This window comes from Myodes glareolus, chromosome 1 (assembly GCF_982192425.1).
Source record: "Myodes glareolus chromosome 1, mMyoGla1.1, whole genome shotgun sequence".
In the NCBI taxonomy this organism is placed as follows: domain Eukaryota; kingdom Metazoa; phylum Chordata; class Mammalia; order Rodentia; family Cricetidae; genus Myodes; species Myodes glareolus.
The window spans coordinates 102,271,225-102,285,328 of NC_142026.1; the positions used below are offsets into that span (position 1 = coordinate 102,271,225).

General features: G+C 34.2%; 1 protein-coding gene across 16 annotated transcripts in view; it reads right to left on the minus strand.

Annotated features, from left to right (window-relative positions):
• Positions 1–2,126: 2,126 nt before the first annotated feature.
• Positions 2,127–14,104, minus strand: part of Trdn (triadin) — a 369,239-nt gene continuing 357,261 nt past the window's right edge. For 12 of the 16 annotated variants that reach the window (XM_087911136.1, XM_087911148.1, XM_085689947.2 and 9 more), the window contains 4 exons: positions 12,597–12,635; positions 9,423–9,461; positions 7,001–7,039; positions 2,127–4,431 (listed from right to left, as the gene is read on the minus strand). In XM_087911136.1, coding sequence (XP_087767262.1) covers positions 4,292–4,431; positions 7,001–7,039; positions 9,423–9,461; positions 12,597–12,635 — 257 coding nt within the window. In that variant the 3' untranslated portion in view covers positions 2,127–4,291. The remainder of the gene's footprint in view (positions 4,432–7,000; positions 7,040–9,422; positions 9,462–12,596; positions 12,636–14,104) is intronic. The other 4 variants (XM_087911137.1, XM_085689949.2, XM_087911139.1 and 1 more) reach the window with 1 other exon arrangement.

A 14,104-nucleotide genomic window follows, 5' to 3' on the forward strand; every position in this document is an offset into this window, starting at 1 on the left:
CCATAAGGAAAGCTTAACTCTTCCTGAACAATGTACTAAGATGAAAGGTTTCCATACCCCAGTATTAAGTCTCTCCACTGATGCAGTAATCCAAATCAAGACAAATTAAAAGTAAAAGACCACGTTTATTAGGCAAAACATTCCAAGGTGACCTTTCTGGTCCCCAGAGATGAGATGGTGATAGGAGACTGGAAAACAAAATCAAATGGCTGCAATCAAAATGGTGGATTAAATACCCTGTTTGCATGGTCTTGGGTAGCTCCAGGAGAGTAGCTGTAGCTTGGCAGACTTTCTGATAGGGTGAGACAGTTGAACACTTACCGTGTGTGTGTGTGTGTGTGTGTGTGTGTGTGTGTGTGTGTGTGTGTGTGTGTATTTTGAGACAGAGTTTTTCTGTGTATCCTTAGCTATCCTGGAACTTGCTAAGTAGTCTTGCTTCAAACTCAGATATTTGCCTGAATCTACCTCCCGAGTGCCTGAATTAAAACTGTGTCACGATTGTCTGGTTTCCTTAACCTCTCTAAGATCCACTCTTTGTATGATGATGACAAATGAATATGACAAACATTCCTCAGCTTGTGAGTAGAAGAAAGTAAGTCTTTCCATAGAAAATTACAATACAGATTATATTCTTAATATAAATTTGGAGGGTGTTAGAAAAATCAGTCAATAGTAATTTGTGCTCTAGAATAGTCACTTTGTACACTGTAAAGATTTGTCTCTGTGATAGGTTTAATAAACAAGCTGACTGTCTAATAGCTCAAGAGAAAAAGGTTAGGCGGGAAAGCCAAACTGAGACTGCTGGACAAAAGAAGTTTGGAGTGAGAGGAGATGCCAGGAGCCACAGATGGAACAGAACATACTGAAGGATGAGTAAAGTCACAAGCCACATGGCAGAATGTAGGTTAATAGAAATGGGTTAATTTAAGTTATAAGACTTAAATTAGTTCTATTTAAATTAGAATTAGCTCATTGTGTTTTTTATTTTAGAGATAAAATTATTAAACTCAAAAGGGATAGCTAGGAATAAGCCTGAGCTACCAGCTGAGCATTTATAAGTAATGTTAAACCTCTGTGTGAGTATTTGGGAGCAGCTGCAGGAAAGAAGCATGTACCTACAGTTATGAACCACCAATGGCCCAGAAAGATGGCTTAGCAGTTAATTGTACTTAGTGCTTTTCCAGGAGACCAGAGTTTGGGGCCCAGCATTCAAATAGGTGGCACAACATCCTGTAGCTTCAACGTTAGGAAACCTAAAATCCTCTTCTGATCTCTGCAGTATGTTTACTCACAGTCACACTACTTCACATAGGCACACAAATAATGAAAATATACTTTTCAAATAATAAAAATTTTAAAGAGTACCCTAAGAATTAGCCAAGAACTTCTGAAAGTTAGGGAAGGTTCAAGGCCTAGCTTTGAAATTACCAGTAACTACTGGCATATCCACAGGTGTCTTCTCCTCCAAAGTAATGATTGTATGATTATGAAGTTTGGACTTTTCTTTAATCCCATTCACCATTAGTGAAACTGAAATTAGACCTGATAAGTGACTGAACACACTTCTCACATTGATCTGTTTGGAAAAAGTGATTTAAAAATGTTTTTTTGTGTGTCTCTTGGAGTATTTTCATTTTCTGAAGATGTCAGCTATGCTATGTGGATTTTTAATTTTCTACCAGCAATGTTTGTTATTATTATTGCCTTTTCATTTAGCAAGATTACTCAGGGAAATAGGCAGAGTTCTTAAATATGCTTTAACAGCTTTGAAATATTTCCCCTAAGAGTTAGGCAAGAATATGTCAGAATGGGTCCACAGAATGTCCTTTTCATCAGGAAAACACACAAATTACTTTCATTACATTTGAATTAAGGTTAACAGAATATACATAACTGTAGAGAAATAAGAAAACATGGGTTAAAAGATGTGTTCTTATTTTCTGTGTAATTTCAAACATCAAAATGGAGTGAAAGATGGGAGCAAGGAAAGCTCACACCAACTAGATAAATCCAAAAATTTAAGCAATCACTTACACATTCTCACCACAAATATAAATCATGAAGAAACATTTAAATGGAGAATTAACTATTTGTTTTTTATTTTAGAGATAAAATCCATAAACTCAAAAGGTCTAGAAATACTTTATTGATGTAAAGATACAAACAGATGATAGTTGAGAAGATACCTTCAAATTATAATCATCAATGAAAGTTTAGACAAACTTTAAACAATTGTCAATGTTAATTACTCAATAATTAGTTTATCTAAATCTACATTTACAATAACATCTTGTTTTTTAAATCAATTTATTTCATAAAGAAATAACTGATGATATTTAAAACTCCATGGAGATAAAATTAGTAATCTCCAAAAGGTAATTTCAGAAAATATTTTCAAGCATATTAAGACGCTTTATCTGTCACCACAGTAAATCTGTGAAGCACTGTGCTGCTTGTTTTGTTGGTTCTCCTTTACACATGGAGATACAGACTCAGTCCATTTGATAATTTTTCCAATACCATTTGCTGTGCCAGAACAGCACTAAGTAAAATCGATTGCTGTATTTATTTTACATAGTTTAATACCTGACACAGAGTAGAAAGAGTAAGTCCTTATTACATAGTCACTGAAAAAAAGTAATGTGGAGAATCCACCCCATCACAGGAATTTTAAAACAACTGTAATATTTGCTCTCTCTTCTTTTATGCAGGAAATTGCATGGATAAATCCACATCTAAGCAGAGCACTTCATTCACTGTCCTCGTAAATGAGTTGCTGAATGAAGGGGTTTTGCAAGATGGTACCATCCGCTCAGATCTGAAATGATACATTTCTTGGTCTCCTTTCCCCTCCAAATGGTTCCATAAATCTAGTTCACTGTAGTGTTAGTTTGTTGCGGTGTGAATAAAATCTGTCAGCATCTGCTTAAAACTAACTTTCTTACAAAAGTCGTTGACATCCCAACATTAATACTGAGTAGAAGATCCACACCTTAGTTGACGATTGATAAACTGACCTATAGTTTAGATCTCAAGAACTGTAGTTGGTTACATTGCTTGAAAACCAGTCACATGACTAGGTCATTCACTGAATTGCTCAGCCAGTGCTAAACTGATGATAGTGCCAGAAATAGTAAGTCAAGTCATCTCCTGAGTTAATTTCTAACAAGTTCAGCTGCAACTGGAAGTGTGATGAAAAATCACAGACACATTTCTTTTAGAGCTGAAAAGAAAAGCTCATTAAAACAGAATGTTTGTATCATCACTGAGATGAACACTCTCAAAAGTTATTTATGGTAATGCATGGATGAGCAAGTTAAAAATTGCCATTCATTAAACTGGCATTAATGTCCAATTAGTAAACGAAAGTAAGACATCTCATGAACATATCAGGACCAAAATGTCTCACTTAAACCTTGAACAGCATTTGTACTGTTTTCATTTGAAAAAGAAAATATTAAATTTTTACAAGAAGAATGTATCGAGAAACCCATTCTGTTTGCCTTGGTCACCTATGAATATTGATTTATCTCAATCTTCACCCAGGTGATGTTCACACTGGGGCACAATCTGGAGAAATGTGAAAATTTCACATCTCCTTGACTGACATATTAAACAAACGATTTGCCATACATGCTTAACCACATGTCCACAGGAGAAAATGTCTTAATTGTAGCTCAAGACAAACCTCAGAAATAAGATTTGTCAAGCATATGTTCTTTGTCATGTCCTCTCTGTCTGATGTTTTAAGAATATGACAAGGGACTTACAACACTCTGGGGTAAGTCATACCTATTGTAGAACCTTGCCACAACTGAACTAGAAACAGACATGAATATAATGATAAAAATAGGTATTTGAGTAAACTGAGTTTACTCACACGATGCAGAAGAGCAACTTTTGTGTATGTTCCTGTACCATTTAAGCGTGTTATCAATTTAAAAACTATCTGAAGCCAGAAATTTCATTTCATAAGTGTGCCAATTACATTTAAAAGACCAGTACAAAATAAACTATAATGAGTGTACAACAAAGCATAAAACCCACTAAATGTAAGTACCCTTCCCACAGCAATAGACACACATGAATATTCTTGAGTATTAGACCCTCCAACACATTTAATTATTAGTCAACCCCTTTATCCATGCCATCTCTTTATAATAGGCAGAAAGGCAGAATGTGTACAAAGAAATCTCAGCACTGGATAGTTTCAGTTGCCTACACCACCATGGACTAAAGAAATGATTCCTTCCACACGGTCAATGCAGTTGTCAGGGTCATGCATGGGTGTCTACTGTCCTTGCTGCTTCTCTCCTGGAGAGTTTGTTTTGCCAGGGTTCTCTCCAGGGCGTTGTGCAGGAGTGACAGGAAACTGAAATCCGTAGCCATTGTATCCATCCAAGTAGACACATTGAAAGAAACTGATGGGATCTAAGGAAGGAAGTGGAATTTTTGTTACAAGTAGGATTTGGGCAGCAACAGAGCAGGCACATTGAGACTGTACAGCACAGTAGACTAACTACTCTCTGACTAGAGTTAGAGAGCCCTTATAACTACTAGACAAAACTAAACTTAATCATACCTTGGGCTCTTCATGCATAAAATCAAGATAATAGAAATCATGATGGGAATATTGAAAAAAAATAAAAGAACCAACATAGTGTGTGTGTAAAATAATATCCCATAGAGTCTTCAAGTCGTAAAATAAGGAATTGTTCCATTTATCTTAATTTTGAAGCTAAGAGCTCTATTGAGACAGCCTAGTGCAGATAATTCGGGCATAGAACACAGAAAAGTGAAACAAATGTAGCACAGGACCAGTGAGATGACTCAGAGTGTAAAGGGACTTGCTGTCAATCTTGACTAAGGAAGCTCAAGCCCCATGATGGAAGGGAGGATTCAACTCCTAATACAGTGTCTTCTGACACCCATACACTAGATGTCTATCCCTCACCTCTACCTAACTGAAAAAGGTAAGTTTTTAAGGACGGCAGTGTAAATCATTGCATGAAGCAGCATGCAGAACCTGAGCGCTGAACATTAAATCAGGTCTCCCTGTAGGCATCAGTGCTGAGGGGGAGCACTTCTATAATCACAGATAAACTTCCTGATGGTTCACTATTTTCTAGCCTTTCCATATATATATATATATATATATATATATATATATATGTGTGTGTGTGTGTGTGTGTGTGTGTGTGTGTGTGTGTGTGTGTGTGTGTGTTTGCCAACAGTTCTAGACATTGTGCAGAAGACCAGTGAAGAAAAGGCCAAATTTGTATGAATGAAAAAACTTATGGAATTGGAAGAAATGGCAGCATTGGAGCTAAAATTCAGGGACCTATTCATGACGGGTCTATTCTTTTTGAACCCCAGAAGGTGTAGGTGTTGTCCTGGCATATGCATCTAACTCATGCTAAACAAGCTTTTAGTAAAAATATCACTAGCTCCAAAATGTTTAGAACCTGCATTAAAGGCTCATGAAGACTAGGATGTAAAACTACTATGTTAAGATAAAAATGGGAAAAATGCTGTGATATAATAAATTCCACGAGTAAAATTCTGTACTGAAAAGTATTTGACAATAGTTAATGTGTTTATTTTTAATTATATTTTATTTTTCTTTCTCTTTCAAGAAACATTTTGGTTTGTAACAATGGCTCTTCTGGGTTACTTAGTATGTGTCCCAGAATGGTTTTGAACTCAAGGCAATTATCATAATTCAGCATCTAGAGAGCTAGTAGTAGAAATTATGCCTGGACACTTTTAATCACATCTTTCCTTGTTGAAATAATTTTAGATTCACATGCAATTGTAAGAAACAATACAGAGATATTCCACCCATGTTCACCCAGTTTCTAATACAGACAAGATAAATAGGAAATTAATATGGGCACAACCTTCTTATTGAATTTCTAATGTGTATTTATGAAATTAGAAATTTCAACCATAGATGCAATTTAGTTGAAAATTATTGACAATGCTTTATCAATTGGAGAGCACTGCAACTTGAATCATAATTGCTTTTTCATGAATTTCGAAATGGCATCTGAAATTATTTCATCAAGACTGCTTGCATGCCTCCATTTATCACAGTCTGATTTTATTAAGCATTTCAGGGATCTTCTTTCAAGTATTGCAGTCATGACAGTATCACCAGCAACACTTGCAGCATTATAGATACCTGAAACTCTCCATTGTTAAACCACTGCACCAAATACCTGCAGAAGGAATGGAGGAAGCCATGCAAACCCTACAGGAATTATTTTCTCAGATAAATATTTAGTTCTTTAAAACATTATGTGTGATGATCATATTGGATCATATTTTAAAACTGCTTGTTCTTGTCTTCCTGGTGAAAGGGGTGTGTGTGTGTTTGTGTGTGTGTGTGTGTTTGTGTATGTGTGTGTATATCCGTGATTTGTTGCTTTACCATCTGAATACAAATGTTTAATTTGGAAGCACTGGGAAATTGGGACTCTTGAGCTCCAAGTTTTTGAACTGCATGTGAATGCTGAATGGATTGTACAATCAAGGATCCCAGAAAATGACTGTTAAAATCTTACCAGGTATTCAGGGATGTCAAAAGGAACTATGAATGTTGGGAATGAATCTCTAAGCAAATGAATTGCGAAAGTATATTTCTACATTTTTAAAAAGTTGAGTTAGAAAAGTTCAGCACCTCACTTTTATGGATCTGTTATACAGCAGACAAGAACTCACATTTAAGCAAGATTTTGCTAGAAAGCCCAGGATCAGAATTATGCAGAATGGTTCATGATAAATGCCACTTAAATCATTACTTGGAGTTATCCAACCCTGTACCTCTTTCCTGACATAAAAATGACAAGTTTCTCTTTGGAGCATAAATGGTTCACTTTAAGGTTATTCTTCAGGTCAAAAATATTTTTTCCCTAATATTATTCGTAGTAGGCTCCAAGTTTAAGTTCTACATGATATTGAGAAGCTTGCCATTTGTCTAATTTAATTATAAACTTACTTTTTTGCTTCTTTTGGGAAGATACATCTTCAGTTACTTCTAGAGGAGAAAAATTTAAAAGGTAGGTATTAATACGTGCAGAGATATATCATAGCGTGCACTTGACTTGAGTCTTCTATACATGAGCACTGTAACATGAGGGTCTGGCTTGTTGGGGTTTCTGTCCCACCTGGTACCCCACAGTCAACAAGCCCCAAGAAAATCACACAGAGATTTCTTTAAGTAATAAAGCTGATTGGCCCATTAGCTCAGACTTCTTGTTAACTCTTATAGCTCATATTAACCATTATTCTGATCTATGTTAGCCATATGGCTTGGTACGTTTTTCAGTTGTCAGCTCACATGTTGCCTCTTTGGTGGTCTGGGCAGGAATGGTGGAGGGAACTTCCTGCTTCCCAGAATATTCCCAGTCTCTTTGCTCCACCTCTGCTTTCTGTCTGGATTTCCCGTCTATACTGCCTGCCTGGCCAATCAGCGTTTTATTAAAATATTATTGATAGAACACAGAAAATTCTCCCGCATCAGAGCACAGTAATTTTTTTTTTGATTTTATGAGACAGGATTTCTATATGTAACAGCCCTGGCTGTTGGACTAGCTCTGTAGACCAGGCTTGCTACAAACTCACAGAGATCTGCATACCTCGATATCCTGAGAGCTGGATTAAAGGTATGTGCCACAACTGCCCAGCATGAGCACAGTATTTTATTGGCAGAAAAGGAATCCTTCTTACACACTTGAAGTTTTTAATCAATTCAGATTTTCCCTATTAAAAATTAGCTTACAGGTATAGAAACATGCTTTTGGCAACAGTACAAACAGGAAGGCTGGCCCTGTTGGCTGGGGTGCTGATGAATGGGAACAAACTGGTCTATCTTCATTTCTTGATATACAATCTTTGATGCTCAGATATAAGATAGTAAAGTAGCATCTTTGTAAATCAGTCTGTCTCTTTAGAGGTCAATCATTCTTATGTATAGGAAAGTTTGTGGTTTTCTTTTGACAGTTTATAATATCACATGGACTATTTCAACCAATAGCTACTTCAGTGCACTATGGGAAAGCAAAATTCTTCCTTTCTGGGATTTGGTATTATGTAGTTAACTTATTCATTACTTCCTTTCTGTCTCCAGTTTATTATAATTGCTCCATTCTATGCTTATATGCAATTGAGATCTAGTTTTTAAAACAGTGATGGTATATGGTGTTTGTCTTATTTCACTTAACACAATGACTTTCTTGCCCATCCATTTTGCTGCAGAAAATAGTTCATGGTTGTTTGGTGAATTGGTTGGCTGGTTTTGGTTTGGGCTAATATTAACCAATCGTATATGTATATAAGCCACAATTCCTTTACTTTTCATTCACAAAAAGGCATCTAGGTTTTTTTGTCCTATAACTATGTAAATAGTACTGCAATTATTATGTAAGTACTGTATCATTTTGTGATAATGACTTATTTCCTTTAAATATATGTCCAGTAGTGGAATTGACAGAAGATGTGTTAGGTCTATTCTTAGTTCTAAAAGCAATGCTTTTATCATGAATTGCTGAATCAATTTTCATTCTCACCAATTTTATACATTTTTTTTGAAACAAGCTAAAATCCAAAATTTATTTTGCAAGACATGGGTATCCACTTGTCTTGCTGTGTGTTTCATTTTTAAAGCAATATTTATCACATTTTTAATAAAGACTAGTGCCGGTTACAGAGCATGTTATTAATAGTGAGAAAAACTATTGGACAATTTTTACTATTCACAGCATAAATTATAAGTGTGGTCTGTGTAGCAGTTCTGGAGTCAGAAGGTAGGAGTCATTCTCAAGCAACAATGACAAAAACTGAAAAAGCTAGTTCCAAGTCTCACTTTCCAGATAGCGACCTCTGGAAATGTTTGATCTAAAGTAGACATTTAAAGGCACAGGGTTTTCTGAATACATATACTGCATGTGTATGTGTGTGTGTGTGTGTGTGTGTGTGTGTGTGTGTGTGTGCTTGTGTATGTGTGTGTCTTTTCTACAGCCTATCTTCCCTCCCTTGGTTTTTTTCTCTTTATGAAAATGCTTTTGTTATAGGTGGCCTTTTTTTTCTTAATTACTTGTAATTCTTTTTTTTAAGTTTTTTTTATTTATTTATTTGTTTTGTTTACAGTGTTCTGTCTGTATGTGTGCCTGCAGGCCAGAAGAGGGCACCAGATTTCATTATAGATGGTTGTGAGCCACTATGTGGTTGCTGGGAGTTGAACTCAGGACTTCTGGAAGAACAATCAGTGCTCTTAACCTCTGAGCCATCTCTCCAGCCCCAATTACTTGTAATTCTTAAGGAAATAATTCATTTCCAATCAATGAAGTGATAATTTGTTATTTAACATGATAATATTTATTGAACAATAAATTATTTTTACTTGTAAATAGCAGACTCACCTTTGTCTTTATTTGAAGCTGATATGTCTTTGGAATCTTCTAGAGAACAAAAATGAAAGGAAAATCACAGTTGAAAATTCTTGTTGTTGTTGTTCAAAGGAAAACATTCTACTTAAAGATTTTAATGAGTTACAGGTTGGTAATCTACACTCAGCTTCTAAATCAAGCAGTTTGAATGGGGAAATGGTGTAGAGAGGCAGCACTGGGCTGCACCAAAGCCAGAGGGACAAAGTACAGGAAACGCATCTCATCAAAGTACTGCACACATCACATCAAACTACAGGACACATCACATTAAAGTACAGGAAATAGCACAACAAAATGTTTCTAAGCAGCAAAGCAAATAATTGAGAATAAAAAGACTACTTATGAAATGAGATAAAATATTTGCAAACAATGTAGCTGATAGAAGATAAATCTATTAAAATATGTAAGTAAGCCGTATGCCTAGAGATAAAATAGCCCAATTAAAAATATCCATAAAAGGTATACACATGTTCAAAAGATACATAAAATGTGATCAATGACCATGTTACAGTTCACACGCCCCGAGAGGGTAAGTAGCAAGAAGTGCTCAAGTGGGGGCACTCAGACCTCTCTGGGAAGGGGAAATAGAAGAGATTTTCTTGGAAGACAGGGGCCAGGTGGGGATGGGAACAGGAGGGATCAAAGAGGGAGAAGGGGAGAGAATAAAATAAATAAATATAATATGTATTCATAAAAATATACAAGCATGATTCAGATATATATTTGTAAAACTAATTGTTATTAAAATAAAATAACAATAATAAAAGATAGTGAGTGTCAAATTGACCATTAACAAATAATGTCAAATAAAGCAAATATTTAGAGGAAAATAAGCTTTTGTTTTCACTTTCTTGGTTGGAAATTAAATTGGTCTGTTCACCAGAGAAAAATGTTGGAGTTTTTCAAATGCATGAAAATTCTATATGTTACATAATAGCCAGGAACTCCAATTGGCGGTACCTGTTCAGGACAAATCTGGCTCATCACATGCATGTAATTTACTAAGGCAATGCCTAGAGAGACGTTTCAGTGGGTAGAGTGCTTGTGGATATGGGGTCTTGGGTTTGGATGCTCAGAATAAACTTAACATGCAATGGTGCACATGTACAACCCTAGCTCTGGGGATGAGGAAACAGGGGGAACTCTCTGGAACTTGCTGACATTCTTAAATCAGTGAACATCAGGGACAGAAATAGACCATGCCTGAAATGCCAATATGAAGAACTGTGTTTGAAAACACCATTCATAAACATATAGCTTCAACATACATGTGCATGCACTTAAAGAACCTCTACCTGCTCATGTGCACACAAAGTATATGCACACCATTGGCAATATGCACAATTATCTAAGATAACAGATTGTAAAGTTCATACCAATTACTATACTGATTATATTAGTCATAATAATTATATTTGAATGCATATGTATATTAAAGCATCAGATTGCATAACTTAAAATGTACAGTTTGTCTTACCAACTGTATCTGAATGAAACAAGAGAAAAAGACATTAAATTTGAGCTGAATCTCAAAGATATAAACAGTAACTCACTTATATTTTGAAAATTACTTTGTCTTTTATATATTCTGACTTGCAAGTACAAATGGAATTGCATGCAAGAATGTTTAAATCATAGACAACACTAACATACTGTATTGGAGCAATCTTAATTTTCCTTGCAATCTTTTAGTACTTATAATTGTTTTATTTACTCAGAGTTTTCATACCATATTTCAACTGGTAAATGGAAAAGGGGTAAGATAGTATTTGATATTTTCTAATAGAATCTAAATTATGAGCTTCAAGGAGAAACATTATTATATAAAAGAACAAAATGGAAACAAAACAAAATTGCTTCCACCACTTAAGTAGTTAGCAATTAAAGTTTGAACTGGCCTGTATTAAAGTTTATTTGAATGTTGGCTTTGTTTATTTAAATACTGAAGAAATGGCCATAATCTTAACTGACAAGCATGCATAAATAAGGAAAATCTATGAATGGTGACATGGTGTTTGGAATAAGATAGTGTGTATCTTTTGAAAATGATGCCAGAATATATAAATAAATAAAATAACTGTTTTTTGTTTAGGTATATGAATACAAAATTTCTGCTTGAATACAAAACAGTACAAGGTCCCTAACCACAGAATCATACATAACAGCTTGTATGTTGCAACATATTCATGCCGCTAATTCCAAGACCCTTATTATCAGATACAAGATTTTTTTCCTTCAGAATAAATAAAAATGATCAGAATAAGCCTTAACTGTATTTTTAAAACATTTATTTTAATTATGTGCATATTGTATCTGTATATAAGTGTGTGTATGAGTACATTGCCTCTATATTCTCTATATTTCCATTTTTCTTTATAACAGTGTTATCAAACAGATTGTATAAATTTTATTAATAATAAGGAAAGGTTGAGGATTCCAGAGAACTATTGTTTATATATATATATATATATATATAATATATCTGCTGATAATAGATATATGGAAATTAAGACAAAATTAAAAAAAAACATTTTGAAGGAATTCCAAGCATGTATTCCCTTAAAGCAATGATACATTCATGTTGTAATAGTCTCTGAAGAACTCTAATATAGAATCATAAAAAAATAGTGAGAAAGGTTATAGGGGATGAATGCTAATAGAAAAGTTTTTTTTTTTTGTCAGTGTGATTTTGTGGTGTGTGTGTGTGTGTGTGTGTGTGCTTATTTGTTAGTTTTTCAGGTCTTATCTTCCATTTCTTGCTTTCTTATTTTCTCCTTTTATGAGACAGCTTTACTATAAGTAACTTTTTTCTTAATTAAGAGTAATACTTGATGAAATAATAGCTTTTCCCTACTTGATAAAGTTACCTTTAAATATGATAATCTTTTAAGGATGTTTCTGCAAATTAGTCAAAAATACACCTGATAATTACTTTTAAATAACATTCAGTTATTTTTTCCTATATGTCATGAGATGCATAGTTCATAAAAATACAAATTGATTACAAAATAATTTAACCACATTAATGTGGTCTAGAAATATCAATAATTGTATCAAGAGATTGAACTAAAACAAACAAGCAATAAAAACCAAAACATTGCATCCTTGAGAGAAAATGTGTTAATGAACAAAAGAATACAAACTCACCTTTGCCTTTCTTTGAAGCTGGTGTGATTTTGGAATCTTCTAGAGAACAAAAATGAAAAATAATTCAGTCTATATGATTTTTGTTGTTCAAAGGAAAACACTCTACCTAAAGATTTTTAAGAGTTACCGGTCACTAATCTAAATGCAGCTTCTAGCTCAAACATTCTGATTTGGGAAATGGGTGTAAAGGGACAGCACTGAACTGCTCCAAAAACAGAGGGACAAAGTGCAGGACACATTCCATCAAAGAACAGGACACACCACATCAGAATGTTCTAAGCAACAAAGCAAACAATTCAGAGATTAAAAAGACACCTTAAATGATATAAAACATTTGCAAACCATAGAGATAGTAGATTAATGTATAAAAATAATAAATAAGTCATATGCCTAGAGAGGAAAAAATAGCCCAACTAAGGATATTTATAAAATATATGCACAAGGTAAATAGAAGCATAAAAATGGGGCCAATCTCATTGATTATTGTGGAAATGAAATAAAAATCATTACAAGACATCACATCATAGGTCAGAATGGCCATTATGAAATAATAACAAGTGTTTAGAGAAAAAGAAACATGAAAATTTGGGAATGGATGTTCTAAATCAACACAAAAGATCAGGTGTGATGGCACATATCTGTAATCCTAATCCTAGAGATGGGGAAACAGAAGATTCTTTGGAGCTTGCTGATAACTAGTCTTTCCAAAACAAAAAGCATCAGGGTCAGTAAAAGACCCTGCCTCAAAAGTCAAGATGGGGAGCTATGAAAGAAAACACCTGAAATGGATCTGAAGAATTAATATATATATGTGCACACCTGCAATGCCCTACACATACACATGTACACACAAAAACACATCACACACAAACAAACTTCTCTAAGACAGCAGATTGTAATGTAAATTTCTTAGTATAACACTTAACTGAGCCAATTAATATGCTAATTAGCTTAGTCATCATGATTATATTCTGATGCATATGTATATTAAAACTTCACATTGTACACCTCAACATGTACAACTTGTCTTTACCAATTATACATCAAAGACTTAAAATGTACAATTCGTCTTTACCAATTATACTTCAATGAAACTGAAAAAAAGACATTAATCTTCAATTACAACTCAAAGACATAAACAGTAACTCAGTCATATTTTGAAAATTACTTAGTCTTTTATATATTCTGACTTACAGGCATATATGGAATTGTGTGCAAGTAATTTTAAATCAGCGACAACATTAACACAATATACTGCAACAATCTTAATTTTCATTGCAATATTTCAGTACCTATAACTATTTTATTTACTCAGAGTTCTCCTACCATATTTTAACTAATTAATGCAAAGAGGGCAAGATAGGTCAGTATTTGAATTTTCTCTAATAGAAAATAAATTATGAACTTCAAGGAGAAACACTATTATGTAAAAGGACAAAATAGAAAACAAAGCAGAACTGCTTGTACCATTTTTATAGATTGCAACTAAAATTTGAATTGACCTGTTT